General features: G+C 61.7%; 2 protein-coding genes across 2 annotated transcripts; both read left to right on the top strand.

Moving 5' to 3' along the window:
- The first annotated feature begins 37 nt into the window (after nt 1-37).
- On the top strand, nt 38-4815 carry ZBTB45 (zinc finger and BTB domain containing 45). The gene is given in 4 exon segments (XM_052655625.1): nt 38-133; nt 135-239; nt 2061-3330; nt 3942-4815. Coding segments are annotated over 4 exon segments (1728 nt in total). The 3' UTR covers nt 4199-4815.
- Nucleotides 4816-5071: 256 nt separating this feature from the next.
- On the top strand, nt 5072-14072 carry SLC27A5 (solute carrier family 27 member 5). Its single transcript, XM_052655621.1, has 10 exons — nt 5072-6638; nt 6978-7187; nt 7512-7670; nt 10617-10741; nt 11751-11945; nt 12026-12116; nt 12691-12889; nt 13331-13428; nt 13532-13662; nt 13743-14072. Exons 1-10 carry the CDS (start codon nt 5951-5953, stop codon nt 13917-13919), a joined length of 2073 nt encoding a protein of 690 aa, XP_052511581.1. The 5' UTR covers nt 5072-5950; the 3' UTR covers nt 13920-14072.
- Nucleotides 14073-17511: the final 3439 nt, after the last annotated feature.

Below are 17511 nucleotides of genomic sequence, written 5' to 3'. Positions count from 1 at the left end.
TCGTCGCAGACGTGAGGGGGCGCTGCAGGACGGGGGCATGTCGCGGGCCGGGGCGCGGAGGCGGGAACCTGGGTCGGCCAGGGCCGGGGCGGGCGCAGCCGGAGCCGATCGGAGAACGGGTTGCTGGGGTCGGGGGGGGCGCGAAGCATGGCGCAGGGAACTCAAGAGGGTGCTCGGAGCAGAGAGCACGGCATGGGCCAAGGGGCGACGGCGAGGATGCCTGGGAGCCGCGGCTCAAGGTGGGCCTTTGTTCCGGGGCTCCGCTGCACCTGCAGAGATCGGAGCCTGCCGGGGCGCGGGGCGGAAAAGGAAGGGCCAGCCCTAACGGACTGGGGCGCGGGCTTTTGCCCGCGTCGCCCAGGCACAGGCTGGAAGTCCTTTAGGTGCGGACGAATAAACCCAGTGCAGGGTGCTTGCGGCAGAGGTAACGGCACGTGTAGACTTGGCCTGCGTAAGGAATTGCCACGGAGATCCCAGAGCTAAGGAGGGTCCCGATCTGTTCTTAATAGATCTCAACAGGCTCCCTCTGGCTGTCGGGTGGGGAATAGACCGGGAGGTGGGGGAACCTGGTGGAGGTGTGCAAAGTGGTCTGAGGGGTCAGATACGGGCATGAACGGCCCCCAGCAAAGGAAAGTCGATTTGGACGTAAGGAGCTAGAGGGGATGAGTCTGAGACCCCAGCAGGCTCCGAGGATTTCGAGGCCTCACCTAAACCAGGCTGGTGCAGAGTGGGCCCGTCTCAGGGTTTCTCATACGTTTGATAAAGGGGAAACTGAGGCCCAGCAAGCATGCTGCCTGTTTGACGGTGAAGTAGCTGAGCTTCTCAGATTCCCAGAGATCCCTGGGAATCCCTTCCCCTTTTCGGTGCCTGAGGGTGGGCAGTGCTGGGATTTCCAGGCTATCGTTGGACAAGAAGTATCCATATTGCTCAGCCATGCTGAACCTGATGTCTCTGCTACTCCACCTGCATCCAACCAATCACACAGCTCTGGGCAGTCCACAGGCCCCTCTCGATGCCACACCCACACCCTGGGTCTCACGGGTGCCCCAAAGGTCGCATCAAGATTCCAGGAAGCACAGGCTGCAAGACTTGTCTCCCACTAGACGTGCTTGCCTCAGCCGGAGGCCATGTATTTTCCTCCCTTCCGGCAGCACCTGCCAGGCTTCCCAGTTGGCACCAGTGGTAAAGAACCTGCCTGCCAATGCAGGAGACATAAGAGACCCGGGTTTCATCCCTGGGCTGGGAAGATCCCCTGGAGGAGGACATGGCAACCCACTCCAGTATTCTTGCCTGGAGAATCTTCCCATGGATAGAGGAGCCTGGTGGGCTGCAGTCCATGGGGTCGCAGACACGACTGAATCCACTTAGTGCGCACTCAGGACACCTGCCAAGCTAATGCCCAACCTCCTCTCAACTCTTTGTGACTATGAGCACCCTTAGACCCAGAGGCCATTCATGCCAGCCCCACCCCATCGAAGACCTGCACACACACTCGATATAACCGGGTTCTGAGGCAGCAGACCTCTGGGTCTGGGTCTGCAAGGGTCTCGGATGCTCCAAGGTTGAGGGCCTGCCAAGAGGAGGTGAAAAAGAAGTCCCTAGTGGTGGGAGTCTTAGCTGGCAGGGTGGGGAAGGGGTGTTCTATATAGGGGCTCCTGCCCTCTTCTCCACCCTATTGGAGGAGAAGGTGGAGGAGGCCATGGATGGGAGTTAGTGGAAGAGGGAGTCAGTAGGGCAAAATAGGGGAGGTGGGCCCTGGGTCTTCCCACTCTGGCAGTAAGCACGCCCGGGAGGGCCGAAAAGCTTTGGTGTCCCCAGCCCTCTCCCAGTGGTGCGCTGGAGGCTGGGGGGGGGGGGGGGGCGGAGGTGGGGGGAGGGGTCCTGCTGGGTCGGGAACCAGGAGTTGGAGGGGCCAGGGGCACTGGAGAAGGCTGGAACTCCTGAGGCCTGGGGGTGTGCGGCCCCCGGCCCGCTGAAGGGATGGCTGACCCCCTCCACACAGCCCTGTCCGGTGCAGATCGAGGGGAGGTCCCCCAGCTCACACCGCCCGTCCCGCGCAGATGGCGGCTGCGGCGGCGGAGGCGGTGCACCACATCCACCTGCAGAACTTCTCGCGGTCCCTGCTCGAGACCCTCAACGGGCAGCGACTGGGCGGGCACTTCTGTGACGTGACGGTCCGCATCCGAGAGGCCTCGCTGCGCGCCCACCGCTGCGTGCTGGCCGCCGGCTCGCCCTTCTTCCAGGACAAGCTGCTGCTCGGCCACTCGGAGATCCGCGTGCCGCCGGTGGTGCCCGCGCAGACGGTGCGCCAGCTCGTCGAGTTCCTCTACAGCGGCTCGCTGGTGGTGGCGCAGGGCGAGGCGCTGCAGGTGCTCACCGCCGCGTCGGTGCTGCGCATCCAGACCGTCATAGACGAGTGCACGCAGATCATCGCCCGCGCCCGCGCGCCCGCGCCGGGCGCCCCTGCGCCCCCGCTCGCGCCCGTGCCGCCGCCGCTGGCGCCCGCGCAGCTGCGCCACCGCCTGCGGCACCTGCTGGCGGCGCGGCCCCCGGGCCCCCCTGGCGCCGCGCACCCGCGCAAGCAGCGCCAGCCGGCGCGCCTGCAGCTGCCCGCGCCCCCCGCGCCCGCCGAGGCGGAGGGCGCGGCCTCCGAGCCCGCGCTGACCGCGGACGACGGCGTGGACGACGACGACGACGAGGCCGACGACGAGACCGACGGCGAGGACGGAGGCCCCGGGGAGATCCAGGCGCCCCCCGCCTTCCCCGACTGCGCCGCGGGCTTCCTGCCCGCCGCGGCGGACGGCACGCGGGAGGAGCCATCCGTGCCCGCCGGCCTCTCGGATTACAGCGGGCCCGGCAGGGACTTCCTCCGGGGAACCTCGGCCGCCGAGGACGTGTTCCCCGACGGCTACGTCTCCGCCTGGCAAGAGGGCGATCAGGCCGCCCCCGAAGGCTGTCCGGCCGAGACCCCTGCCCCTCCCGATTGCGTCCTGTCGGGGCCCCGCCCACCTGGCGTGAAGACCCCCGGGCCGCCCGTGGCGCTTTTCCCCTTCCACCTGGGAGCCCCTGGGCCGCCGGCGCAACCCCCTCCCGCGCCCTCGGGGCCGGCCCCCGCGCCCCCGCCCGCCTTCTACCCAGCGCTGCAGCCGGACGCAGCTCCCAGCGCGCCACTAGGAGAGGCCCCGGCCCCAGCGGCCGCGCCCCCCGCGGCCCCCTCGACCACTCCCGCGCGCGCCCCGGGTGCCGAGCCGCCCGCCTACGAGTGCAGCCACTGCCACAAGACGTTCAGCTCTCGAAAAAACTACACCAAGCACATGTTCATCCACTCGGGTGAGCCGGGGTGGGTCTCTGGGCCCCTCGATTTGGAGCTAGGCCTTTCGTGAACTGTCGATGACCCAAGGGTCATCACAGCCTGGTTCCCCTCTCGGATTCGGGTGATGGGGCGGCCTGCTCTGTAACCTCGGGGGCTCTGTGCAGGCCAGCAGGGAGGGGCACGTATACCTGGGTCTTTCCCAGTGTGAGGCCGCTGGGCCTGAACGGCGGCCAGTGACCAGAGTTCAGAAGGCTCTCTGGGCGCGGCAGGGATGGAGGAGGGGCAGCCCGGCCCTGGGCCCGACACCAGGAAGTTTGAGCGGGGAGGTCTCGTCCCTGGAGGTGGGGGTAGACCTGAGTGGTCAGCCTCGATGGGCAATGATGTCCCAGACCTACGGGCTTCCCTGCTAGGAGCTACCTGTTGGAGTCGTGAGTCACTGACAGGTAATGATCCTGGTGTCACCGTTAGGATCTGGAAGAGGGGCGTCCCTGCCGGGTGTGTGTGTGTGGGGGGGGGTATTCCGGGTTTAATGACACGTCTGAGAGCGGAGGGGAGTCGTGGTCCGGCACAGCGCCCCGAAGCCCATTCCCAGCTGACCTGAGCGCGCTTCCCGCCCTGTCGCCCGCAGGGGAGAAGCCCCACCAGTGCGCCGTGTGCTGGAGATCCTTCTCGCTGCGTGACTACCTGCTCAAGCACATGGTCACGCACACTGGCGTGCGCGCCTTCCAGTGCGCCGTCTGCGCCAAGCGCTTCACGCAGAAAAGCTCGTTGAACGTGCACATGCGCACCCACCGGCCGGAGCGCGCGCCCTGCCCCGCCTGCGGCAAGGTCTTCTCGCACCGCGCGCTGCTGGAGCGCCACCTGGCCGCGCACCCGGCGCCCTGATGCGGGCCTGGGGCCTGGCCGCGCCCCGTGGGGTTGGCCTCGCCGCTCCGCTGGCTGCCGCGTCCACGGCCGATATCACACCTGTCGCGTCCTCTTGGCCGCTTTCCCGCCGCCGGCCCGCGCTGTCCCCGAGCACAGGCCCTGCTCCTGCCCACCCTGTTCCCCAGCCCCGCCTGCTTCGTTCCTCCCCTCCTGCGTACTCGGCCCTCCGGTGGCGGCCGGCTGGGGGTGGTCAGGGACTCCACCGCCTCCGAGAACAGGATAATCTCCAGGCTGACCTAGGGCTCGGCCAGGGCGCCGGGCCCAGGACTCATGGCTCCGACTCGGGAGTGAGGCGGGGGCTGCTCCTCTGACCCTGTGCCAGGCTAAGAGGTCCCCAGCGCCCCGACCCGAGCCACCCCTCCCTCATCTGGCGCCTAGGGCATCGCCACGGACTGAGGCCCGGCCTTAGGAGCCCTGCTCTGTAATAAAGGACTGTGGGCCGTGGGGTCCAAACCCAGAAGCACAAGCCGCGGCCCATGTGTGCCTCACCGTCTGTGACCGCAGTGGGTGTTGGGGTGCAGTGCGCCTGGGTAGCACCCCGCTGGGCAGCGCTCCCTTGGGCTGCGCACGGCAGGATGGGCCACTTTGCCGTCTCGTGCCTCTGTTCTCATTTAGGAGATGCCTGGCTCCTTAGAGCCCTCGCTCTTGTGGGAGGGGGCAGCCCTCTCTGACAAGGGTCTGGAAGCCACAACCCACCCCACCCCTCCTCACCCCCACCCACCCCCACCCCTCCACCCCTCCCCCGCCCAAGATGCAGATTTCGAGGCCCCTCCTCCGAGATCTTTCGGGCAGATTCTCTGGCCTTCAGGCTTCCCCTCCTGCGTCCTGATGGCCTTGATGGTTGAACTACTCACTCTGGCGGGCAGGGGATTTGGGGGGCTAGGCTACTACTAGGCAGGGGCCTGAGCTCCAGAATTACTGTCCTGGCCTGCAGGGTCCCTAGCCGGGCTGGGCTGGGGGCAGCACAGACACCAGCGGCCAGCCTCTCGGGCTGCCTACCGGCGTTGCTGAAGATACAAGCCAGGGTCAGCTCGAGGCTCCTCCTTGCAGGCCTCCTCCACAACGCTGGCGCAAGGCCCGGACACCACCTGCAAAGTATCCTGAGCCGGGGGCAGGGGTGTGTGCGTGGGGTGTGGCCTGCGGGCCCACTTTGAGATCCTAGGCCCGCGGCTGGTTTCCACGCTCCCCTGCTGAGGCTTTCACGCCATACCCACATTCCAGGCAAAGTTCAGCCTCCTGACCCCTGAGCCTGGTCCCCACTGATGCCAGGGGCACAGCAGAGTCAGAGCAGGGCACCTGGATAGGGGGGGTCAGGGCCGGGTTTGAACTCAGGCGCTGCGACGTTCAGAGCTTACTGCGCACCTGCTGTGTCCTTGGCCCCCACCCAGCTCCAGCGGAGTCAGGTTAGGTCGGGGCACAGGGAGCCCCCCGGGGACGCCTGCTAGCGCAGGAGCTGCCTTGCTATCCTGCCTGGCTGGAGGTTCAGAGGACTGTTTCCCAAGAGACTGGCACCCAGTGGCAGGAACGGGGGCAAAGGGGCCGGCGACACGCAGAAGAGCAGGCAGAGCCAAACGCCTGGGGTTAGGAAGGCGGGAGGGCAGAGTCCTGGGGCCCACACCTCGGTCAACGGTCCATGAGTCACCGCACAGGGGCGGGTCGTGGGTGGAGGTGGGCACTCCTGGACACTTCCCGGAGTTAGGAGCAAGTGCCATGGGGCTCTGGAGGCGACTGGCCTTCTCGTTGTTGCTGCTGCTGTTGCTGTGGGGCCTGGGGCAGTCGCCATGGGCGGCGGCAGCAGCCCTGGCCCTGCGCTGGCTCCTGGGCGACCCCGCCTGCGGTGCGCTGCTGAGCCTGGCCGTGCTGGCAGGGCCCTGGCTGGGCCCCTGGACACCGCACTGGCTGACACTGGCGGCTGCGGCCCTGCTACTAACCCTGCTACCCGCACGGCCGCCGCCCGAGCTCCTCTGGCTGCCGGCCGACCTGGCCTACACCTTCCTGATGCTCCGCCTGGGCCTCCGCACCTGGGCACGCTTGCGGCGCCGGCCACCGGACACCTTCGTGGACGCCTTTGAGCGGCACGCACGGGCGCAGCCGGACCGCACGATCCTGGTGTGCACCGGACCGGGGGGCCGCGCGGTCACTTTCCGGGAGCTGGACACCAGGGCCTGCCAGGCGGCCTGGGCCCTGAAGGCCGAGCTGGCCGGCACCGCGGGCCTGTGCGCCCGGGAGCCCACCGCCCTGCTGGTGCTGCCCTCGCAGACGCTCCCCGCCCTGAGCCTGTGGCTGGGGCTGGCCAAGCTGGGCTGCCCGGTGGTCTGGATCAACCCTCACAGCCGCGGGCCACCCCTGGTGCATGCGGTGCTGAGCTCCGGGGCCCGCGTGCTGGTGGTGGACCCAGGTGAGAACCCCTGGACAAGGGGGTTGGAGGGGCTGGGCAGCAGGCAGGAGAGGGCGGCGGAGGACTGCTGTCCAGGGGGTCCCAGTGGCGGCTGGCTCTTAGCCCACAGCCCGCTGGCTCTTAGGACCCAAACCCAGTCGCTGGACAGAAATGCTGAAGGTACCAGAGTTCTGTTATTTTTTTTCACCGTGGCTATTTGCGGGCGTTTCGCACCCCAATACCCATTACAGGTAAGGCAGGTGTGCTTCGCGGACGCAGGGGGGGCCTCGGCACATCTCGCCCCTCCCACCACATCTCCCCCCACCACCACCCTGAAGCCTCCTCTGACCCCTCCCGCAGAGCTCCGGGCAAACCTGGAGGAGGTCCTGCCCAAGCTGCAGGCGGAGAAGGTGCACTGCCTCTACCTGGGCCAAAGCTCCCCCACGCCCGGGGTGGGGGCCCTGGGCGCCGCCCTGGCCGCGGCCCCCTCAGACCCCGTCCCCGCTGGCCTGCGGGCGGACATCAAGTTGCGAAGCCCAGCCCTGTTCATCTATACCTCGGGGACCACTGGTGAGCATGCCCGGTGTCCAGGCCCAACCTCTGAACTCTCCTGCTGACCTGACCTCAAGCCTGATTTGGGCCCTCAAACTTTGCCTCTGAAACCCTCCTTGCCCCTGGATTGTGACCCCTGGCCCCAACGTTGACAGCCAGTGTTATTTGAATGGTCGGTGCCAGAACCTTGCCTCTGGCCAGTAAACAGCTGCTGAAACCGTGACCTTTGGAATTCATCCGCTGATCGCAGATGAAAACCCACCCACGCTGGCCATCTTTCCAGAGCCTCAAACCCCTGAGCTTGCGGGCCTGCCCTACCCCCCTCTCCCCTCTTCTCCCCAGGGCTCCCCAAGCCTGCCATCCTCACCTACGAGCGGGTGCTGCAGGTAGCAGGGATGCTGACTCTGTGTGGGGTCACAGCCGATGATGTGGTCTACACGGTCCTGCCTTTGTACCACACCATGGGGCTTGTCCTTGGAGTCCTCAGTTGCCTGGACCTTGGTAAGCCTTTCTTTCTTCGAGGTCTCCACTCAATCCACAGGACTCCCAGCCTGGATGTCAGGGTGACAAGCCCCATAGGTTACCCAGAACCCCAGGTTCCCATCTTTGACAAGGGACAGCAAGGCCCAGGGCCACCTGGACAGAGGGACAGACACCCAGGGAGTCCTTCGTGGCTGTGCTGTGGGCAGGAAGAGAGCGGTGCTGCTGTGGGTGTCAGGCATTCCTGGCAGTCAGTGTCCCAGGTGGAGCCAGTGAGGGAACCGGCAGCAAGCCTTCCTTCTGGTTGTCTCCCTAGACACCTGGCCACGAATTCAGTGAACAGACCGCCTGGTTGGTTTTGTTGCCATTGTTGTCGTTTCTGAAATTTTAACATGGAATATATTGAAATATCAGAATTCCTGAAGTTTTCTACAGGAACCCTTGGGTTCTCACCACCCAGCTGCAGTAGTGGAATATCAGACTCCCTAAAGTTTTCTACAGGCACCCTCGGGTTCTCACCACCCAGCTGCAGTAGTGGAATATCAGACGCCCTAAAGTTTTCTACAGGCACCCTCGGGTTCTCACCACCTGGCTGCAGTAGTGGAATATCAGACGCCCTAGAGTTTTCTACAGGCACCCTCGGGTTCTCACCACCCGGCTGCAGTAGTGGAATATCAGACTCCCTAAAGTTTTCTACAGGCACCCTCGGGTTCTCACCACCCAGCTGCAGTTGCTAGCAGCATTTTGCTCTTCCGTATTTTGATTATCACCTCCCCTTTACTCTCACTTTTTACTCTCATTATTTCTTCAAAAATCTTAAAATCGTGGGCCATTTCAAACATACGGGAAAGCAGAGGAGATAGTTTGATGAAGTCTCTGAAATCCTCACCCAGCCTCAACAGTCGTTAACATGTTGCCAATTTTATTTAATGGGAACTCCCTTCTTTCTGGATTATTTTGGAGCAGATTCTAGATACTATCTTTCTCTTTGTAAATACTGCAGTATGTATCTCTAATATGTAAGAACTTAAAACACCTGTGACCACTGCGATTATCACACCTACCTGCAAAGTTAACAGTAACTCTTGGATACTCCCTCTGGCGCTCACCTCATGTTAAGAATTTCCCAGGAGCTCCCTAGTGGTCCTGCGTCGAAGACTGCGCTCCCACTGCAGGGGACACAGGTTCCATCTCTGCTCAGGAAGCTAGAGCCCATATGCTGCAACTAGGACCAGGGCAGCCAAATAAGTGATTACGTATATTTTTTAAAAATTAGCACAATTATCTTTTTGCAGTTCAAGTGTTCTTTGTTCTTGCTTGCGTGGTCTCTGTTCCTCTCCCTCCCACATTCCTGTTAAAACTAGATAGTCTTTCTAGAGATGTTTTCATTTATTTTTAAAACAGTTTTTGTTTCTTTGGCCGCACCAGGTCTTAGTTGGGGCATGCAGGACCTAGTTCCCCGACCAAGGATCAAACCGGGGCGCCTGCATCGGGAGCATACAGTCTTAGCCACGAGACCACGAGGAAAGTCCCTGTTTTATTTTTACTTTTTTTGTTTGTTTTTTTGGCTCTTTTCAAGAGACTCACTTTTTTAAAAATTTTAACTGAAGGATAATTGCTTTACCATATTGTGTTTGTCTCGGCCATACATCAACGCGAATCAGCCACGGGCATACATGTGTCCCCTCCCTCCTGAACCTGCCTCCCACCTCCCACCCCATCCCACTCCAGGTTGTCATAGTGTCTTCATTTATTTTAAAACAATCTTTATTCATTTATCTGGCTGCAGTGGGTCTGAGTTGTGTCCTGCAGGGCCTTCGATGTGGTGCCTGGACTGTTGCTCTGTGGCAGGTGGGATCCCCAGCCACGGATCAAACTTGTGTCTGCTGCATCGCAGAGTGGACTCTTAGCCACTGGGCCACCCGAGGGGAATCCCCGCGATGTTTTCAGATTCAGTTTAATTATTCTTGGGAAGAACTTTGGTGCAGTGCATATGCTTCCCAATTTGTCACACCAGAGACTTCTTACAACTGGGATCCCATCTTAGGCGAAGAATTGGGACGTTTTCATTGGAAAAATCCTTATCAACCTCCCCCCTGGTCTTAGCAGCTCTTGAAGCCCTTTCCAGAATCCAGGCATTTCACTTGGGGTTGCCAACAGAGCTGTTGCTTTCAAGGACCCAGCATCCATTTTCACAGAGAGGACATTATACTTCACCTCCATCAAGATGCAGCTTCGAAGAAGACACACACCTGCTCCCTTCCCAAGCACAGGAGCAGGCATCCCTCTGGGCACACGGCTGATGCCATTAGCTTGCGGGGTTTTCTGAGGATTAGGGCTGAGGTAGGGAGAGTGCCATCCTCAGGGCCAGCTGCAGAGGGAATCAGAAAAAGAGGGAGCACTTTCCTGGAGTGACTGTGCGTGCTAAGCCAGTTCAGTCGTGTCCGACTCTTTGCGATCCCATGGACTGTAGCCCACCAGGCTCCTCTGTCCACGGGATTCTCCAGGCAAGAATACTGGAGTGGGTGGCCATGCCCTTCTCCATGGAGTGACTGTGGTGGCCCCGAAGATGTACTGATCCGCACGTCCATCCTTCAAAACATCCATATATCCATCCAGCAACGCAGCCCCCCATCACCCATCCATCCTTCTGCCCACTATCCATTTGCCCAGCTAGACAGGCATTGCTAAGACATTTATCACAATCACGAAGGACTCCTGCTCACAGCCCTCATTCAGCAGGGCTCGCTTTGTACCAGGCACCGAGCTTCCCACACATTCTGAAGACAGGATGTGGACTCAGGTCGGGCTGTGCTCTTCTCCTGGAGACAGTCCTGGCTGGGCCAGTGACACAGAGATGAGCGTGATGCCATCCTGGGCTTCATGGACCACAGCCAGGTGGTCAGAGCAGCTTCTCACAGCAGCTCAGAGGCCTAACCTGAAACCCCTTCCTCTCCTCCCTTCCAGGGGTGACCTGTGTCCTGGCCCCCAAGTTCTCTGCCTCCGGCTTCTGGGACGACTGTCGGCAGCACGGTGTGACTGTGATCCAGTATGTGGGCGAGATCCTGCGGTACCTGTGCAACACACCCCAGGTGAGATGCGCAGAGTGCCCCCGAGTCATCCCAGTGAAGGTCTCAGGGAGATTCGGGCCAGGACTCACACAGTGGCCCTCGGGACAGGGGGTCCCACGCAAGGTTTCCCATCACAGCTGCTTTGAGGATCAGCTGTGCTATCTTGTGGTGGTGGGGGGGTGACTTCACCTCTCTCAGCCTCAGTGTCCTCTTTGGGGAAACAGAATAACACCTCACAGGGGTGCAGTGAGAATCAAACACGTAAAGTACCCAGAGAAGGCTGCGGCTCGGGGTAAAGTCACTAGTCCTGAGCAGGCCTCATCCTATGGATCAAGGACACACGGACCCCAGGTGATTCTCTCAAGGAGTGTGTGTTCCAACTCTTGGCGACCCTGTGGACTGTAGCCCACCAGGCTCCTCTATCCATGGAATTCCCAGGCAAGAATAGTGGAGTGGGTGGCCATTTCCTTCTCCCAACCCAGAGGTCAAACCGTGGTCTCCTGCATTGCAGGCGACCCTTTACCATCTGAGCCACCAGGGGGAGACCTAGCGTCCCCCCAAATGAAATCTCCAGGTAACCACTCAGGAAGAGGTTCCTGGTAACTAACCCAAGTAAGGCCCCCGGGGAACTCCTCAAGATGAAGCTTCAAGTCAGTCCCCCAGGTTACCTTCAGGTAAAGGCCCCCCAAGTAACTCCTCCTGCTAAGGCCTCCAGTAAACCTCCCCAGGTAGAAGCTTCAGATAACCACCCCTGTGTAAGACCCCAGAGGTCTCCCTTAGGTCAGACCCTATAGAAGGCCTCTGGCCACCCCTACATATTCCTCCAGGTAAGGTTCCCAGGTATCCTCCGCAGGTAAGCCCTGCTAGTAACTCTCTCCAGGTATAGACTCCAGGTAACTACTCTAAAGTTAAGAACTCAGATCCTCTCGATATAGGCGCCCATCACCTCCCAGGATAGCTCTCCTGGGTAAGGGCTACTGGGCACACCCAAGGGCAGCCCCTCCTCACCCTTCTCGGGGTGTCCCTGCAGCGGCCAGAGGACCGGACACACAAAGTCCGCCTGGCGATTGGCAATGGACTCCGGGCAGAAGTGTGGGAGACCTTCCAGCGGCGCTTCGGCCCCATTCGGATCTGGGAAATGTACGGCTCCACCGAGGGCAACGTCGGCTTCATCAACTACCCAGGGCGCTGTGGGGCCCAGGGCAAGACCAGCTGCTTCCTCCGAGTGAGTTGCTGGGCATGACGGGGCCCTGAGTGGGGCCGAGCCCACCGGACCTCTGCTGATGCCTCCCACCGTCTACCCAGATGCTATCCCCCTTTGAGCTGGTGCAGTACAGCCTGGAGACAGAGGAGCCTCTGAGGGACAGTCAGGGCCTCTGCATCCCTGCGAGGCCAGGTACGGGGCTGGGGAACCTCCCCGGGTGTGCAAAGAGGGGAGAGCCGCGGGCTTCTCTGTGGCTGGAACATGCCACCCGAAGCCTCAAGGTGGCTGATGCCCAGTGGTGGCACCTGTAGTCCTCAGTCCGGCCCTGTGTCCCTGGTCTGTCTGCCCACGGTCTGGGGCCTCCCTCTCAACTGGTCGGCTCTGCCCAGCTCCTCTGCTTCAACCTCTGGCTCTGCTGCGTCTCTGGGTGTCCATCTGAGGTGTTTGCTTGCGCTTTCTGTGGAAGTCCCATCCTCCCAGGGATGAAGCTCCGGCCCTGAACCTTCTCGAGGGTCTTCTCTCCTGGGGCCTGGCAAGGTCACAGCGGAATCTCTCTTCCCATCACCATCTGTGTCTCTCCCTTGCCCATCCTCACTGGCCTTTTCCTCTTCTGAGGGGACTCTCTGATACCACCCTCATTTCCTGTCTCTGTCTCTGGATCCGTTTCTGGCTCTTTCTCTTCTCTGGTAGAGTCCGGGCCGCGGCCTGGGGGGCGCTCCTGACGCGCTCGGCCACGGCTAGTGCCCGACTCCCGCTCCTACCCCAGGGGAGGCAGGACTCCTGCTGACCCAGGTGTTGCGTCACCAACCTTTCCTGGGCTACCACGGGCCCCGGGAGCTGTCAGAAAAGAAGCTGGTGAAGAACGTGCGGCGCCCGAACGACCTTTACTACAACACCGGGGACGTGCTGGCCATGGACCGCGAAGGCTTCCTCTACTTCCACGACCGCCTTGGGGACACCTTCCGGTACCGCGGGGCTCCTCAGGCCTGGACGTGCGGATTCGGGGAGGGGCGGGGGCTTGGGGCAGGGGGCAGGGCCTCGGGGGGGGGGGCGGCCCTAAAGGCCAGGAGGCGGGGTTCGGTGGTCAGGAGGAGGGGCCCTCCTACCCAGGGGCGGGGCTTGTTGAAGGAGGCGGGGCCTCTCCTACAGCGGGGCAGGCCTAATGACCAGGAGGCGGGGCTTACAAATTCCAGAGGGGGCGAGGGCTTGGGGAAGAGGCGGGGCCTACTCTTTCTGGGGGCGGGACTTATAGCCAGGAGGCGGGGCCTATCCTTTCCAGGGGTGGGCCGCTCGTTCATATTCAGGACGCGACAGGCCGGGGCCTAGGGGCCAGGAGGTGGCGCTTGGTCAGGGGTGGAACCTCCTTTCCCGCGCCCTGATCCCAGGCACCCGCTCCAACCCCACAGGTGGAAGGGTGAGAATGTGTCCACGCGGGAGGTGGAGGGCGTGCTGTCAGCCGTGGACTTCCTGCAGGAGGTGAACGTGTACGGTGTGCCTGTCCCAGGTGCGGAGGAGTGCACAGCCCTAGGGGAGGGACAGGGGCTTGTTCCAGCCGCGAGGACCCAGGAGAGGGCAGCTGTGGTGCTGAGGTTGCACGTGTTCCCCAGGGTGTGAGGGCAAGGTGGGCATGGCCGCCGTGCAGCTGGTGCCCGGCCAGGCCTTCGACGGGCAGAGGCTGTACCAGCACGTGCGCACTTCGCTCCCGGCCTACGCCGCTCCCCATTTCATTCGTATCCAGGTGAGCTCGGGTGGCCGGAGGGGTGGGTGGGAGGCCCGGCAAGGCGGTTGCAGTCGAGGTTACAGTCTCTCCCCCCGCAGGACGCCTTGGAGATCACAGGCACGTTCAAACTGGTGAAGTCCCGGTTGGTGCGCGAGGGCTTCAACGTGAGTGTCGTCGCTGATCCTCTGTTCGTGCTGGACAGCCAGGCCCGAGCCTTCCGGCCCTTGACTCCAGATATATACCGGGCAGTGTGTGAGGGAGCCTGGAGACTCTGACCTCCCAGCAGCTCACAGGACATCCGAAGGCACTCCACCCAACGCTGGCCCCCGCCTCCGCTTGTCCCCTCACCCACTCCCCAGACCCAATGAGCCTGGCCTTATCCCCAGCTTCACAGGCTGGGGTGACCCTGGCCCGCACCAGAGCGAGAATAAACCCGGATGTGTACACTGATGTCTGTGTGGATGGGGAATGAGCCAGAGGTGCGGGGTCCCCGCCGAGGGGCACCCCTACCTGGACAAGGCCAGGGGAATGGCCGGAGTCAGCGGCCCGCTGCAGCCACTCCAGGGAGAGACAACACGCCGAGTCTGCCTGTGGCCTCTGTCGGGGCTGGACCGGGCTGCAGAAGAGGACGTGGTCTGGAGAGAGTGGGGAGAAGCGTTGTGAGGGGCGGTCTGACAAGGGCCAGAGGCAAGGCTTCTGGAGAATGGAGGCCATGGTGTCTTGGGGCTGGAAGTGCCCTCGGGGGCACTGCGGGAGCCGCAGGCTGGCTGACGTCAGCAAGAGCAGCTGTGCTAGTAACGGCCCTGCTGTGGTCAGCTGCTCCTGCCATGTCTTGTGTTGGACTCTACTCTCCAGGCGTCCCTGGGCTCCTGTGCCAAACAGCCCCTGCCAGCTGATACGTCCACTTCTCGGGCACATGCCGTGCTGCAAGTGGGGTTAAGCTGTGGCCACCCCCCAGTGAGGCCCGGTTCAAGGGGCCCTGGCCGATGAGGCTCTCACTCCATTTCCTCTTGACAGAAGAGGCTAGCACCCACTCCGTCAACAGAAAAGCGTGTGCTGGGAGCCTGGAGAGCCACGTGGCGGGGGTGGGTGTGCTGGACAGGAGCCTGGGTCTGTGGGTCCCCGAGCCTGCAGCATGGATTGACAGCTGTCCACTTCCAGGCTGGGTGGCCTGGGCAATGCCTAGAACCACTTGCCTCTCAAGCACTGGTTTCCTTCATTGTAAAATGGGTCTGAGGAGCGTGTCTACCTCAACAGATGTTTGTGGATATTAAAAAGGGCTCCCCTGGTGGCTCAGTGGTAAGGCATGCACCTGCCGATGCACGGTTCAGTCCCTGGCTGGCGACCTAAGACCCCACACCGTGTGCCTCGGGGGCAACGCACATGCCATGACTGTTGGGCCCAGGCGCCGCGACTGGAGAGACACTCACACACCGTAACAAAGACCCAGCGCAAAACAGGGAAAAGTCATCTCAAGGTTACATGCGGAGTTAGCGTAAGGTCAGTCATCACAGTCATCTTATACCTGAGAAAAAGACATATGCCCACACCAACTCGTGCACATCAATGCTCATAGCGGCGTTATTCCCAGTCCCCAAACCTGCAAACAATCCAGTGCCCAGACAACTTAGGAATGGACAAACCAGATGTGCTAAATGCGTAAATGGCGTTTTATTTAGCAGCAGCAAAAAAAAAAAGCAGCTCTGATGGATCCACAGAGACAGAAAAGAGACTGGTGACTGCCAGGGGCGGGGGGAGGAGGACCTGGGGGACTGCCAACAGCGGTGCATGCTTTGGGTAATGAGGAAAAGTTCTAAACCTGTGATGATTGAGGCACAGCCCTGTGAATACACTAAAAACCACTGCATTGTATACCTGCAAGGAGTGAATTGCATGGCATAGGGCTGTCTCCATAAAGCTGAGAAATCTCTACACTGCAATTTAACATTTTACAACGTGTGCATTACTTTTTAGAATATTAAGCCTTTACCTACCTTGCTGGCTGAGTTTGGGGCGTCTCTTCAAAGTCGTGACCCAGGCCAGCATCCCGCTCCCCCAGCCTTGCTCAGTAGCTTAGGGGTGCGGTACCCTACCTGCCTCTGGTGCATCTTCATCGAGTGCCATGGTGCCCGTGGCGGGCAGCCTGCTCCTGGGCCCAGCGTTGTAACCACCTCCTGCTCAACCAGCCCTAGAGCTATCAAGATGGCTGAACACACAACACGTGGAGGTGAGCACCTCCCACCACGCAGGGTCACGTGCCCGCGGGACCAGGGGGAGGCAGGCTTTGTAGTCAGGAGAGGCTGGGGGGCCTCTGACTCCTGCTGAGGGTGTGACTGGCTTATTGGGGTGACTGCCGGCTTTGGGGGGGAATGTCAATCAAGGGGAGCTGTTTGACTCGGGGCTCTTACCAGGAACAGCATGGGGAGCAGGGGAAGGGGATTTGCTAACTGCCCTTTGAGGCTCTCCTGGTTTCTGGTGTTACAGAGGCACCAGAATCAGGCCTTACTTTTAGTCTCCCTCCTACACCCGCTGGTGCAGATGTCAGATGACCCGCGTCCGATTGCGGCTCGGCCAACCACTGGGTCGCCTCCAGCAGGCTTAACCCGGGAGCAACGTCAGAGGAAGGAGACGGGGCTGGAGGGAGGCCCAGCTGAGGATGGAGGCTCTCGGCGGCCTCGAGGACCAGATGAGACGGGGTGGGAAGCGAGCAGCTGGGAGCGGGCGGGAAAACGCCGCCGCCGCCGCCCACGGTCTCGGCCCAGCGGCAGCCCAGGCGATGCTGGGGTGCGGGGTGCCCGGGAGGCTGGCTGAGGAGGATCGGCTCAGTTACAACGGCAAGAGGCAGGGTGACCGTGCTGCGGAGCTGGCTGGGGCAAGCGGTCTAAAGCCGATGGAAGACAGTGACGGATGTGACCCCGTGATGCGCGAGGCCGCGCCAACAGGGCGACGCGCACACCCAAGCACGTGGGTGGGGCGGAGCCTGCCTGCGGTCCGCAGAGACACAGAGTTCGTGGGCTCTGCCCGCAGATGGAAAAGGAGGGTTGGAAAAGCGAGTCCACGACGTTCTGGGGCCTCTGCCGCTGGGAGCCTTTCCTTCCGGAGGGAAGGCGGGTGGGGCCCATGTGTCCGGAAGACGCTGATGAGTCCGTGGAGAATTTAAAAACCCCTTACCCCACCAACTGACCCTGAGACAGGGGGACTGTTCGAGATGATGCAGGTGGGCCCACCCTCTAAGGATAGCGAGGTTCCTTAGAGGTGGAAAAGGAGAGCAGAGGAGAGAGTCGGGCGAGCCCCCTCGAGCACTGAGTGGCCACTGCCAGCCTAGAAGGTTTGGGGAAGGGCGGTGAGCGCGACACACAGGCCGCCTCTAGGGTGGAAAAGTGTAGCGATGGTTCTCCCAGAGACCAGAGAAGGAAAGCAGGCCTGCGGGACCTATGCCTGCCTCCTGACCTCAGAACTGTAATCTGTTTTGTTTCTTAAAACAAGAAGAAAAAGAAAATAAGAACAGAAATCCGACGCTGGAGAAAACTCGCCACTCCCACTCTGTGGGAGTCTGTTTTGAGGAAACACGCAGGTTGCTCCCAGAGGGTCTGCTCAGGTGTGTCCTCATGGCACCGGGAGCCTCGAGGGAGGCGGACAAGGAACCGTCAGGGCCTGGCGGGAACCCAGGAAGTGGACTCTCCACCTAGGCATCATGACACGTCCCATTTTTAGCAGCGCAGGGAGGTGGGCGGGAAGGGCGCGGCTCAGAACATCGCGCAGGGGCCTCTCCCGCTGTAAAACCCCACCCCGTGTGAACACGAGAAAAACAGCGGCATCAGCGACCGTTTTCGTGACCTTCTTTGTCCTCTGGTATATTTCAGACTT

This window comes from Budorcas taxicolor, chromosome 18 (genome assembly GCF_023091745.1).
Source record: "Budorcas taxicolor isolate Tak-1 chromosome 18, Takin1.1, whole genome shotgun sequence".
Lineage (NCBI taxonomy): Eukaryota > Metazoa > Chordata > Mammalia > Artiodactyla > Bovidae > Budorcas > Budorcas taxicolor.
The sequence above is the reverse complement of the archived record's forward strand: the minus strand, read 5'-3'. Positions and strand labels throughout refer to the sequence as shown.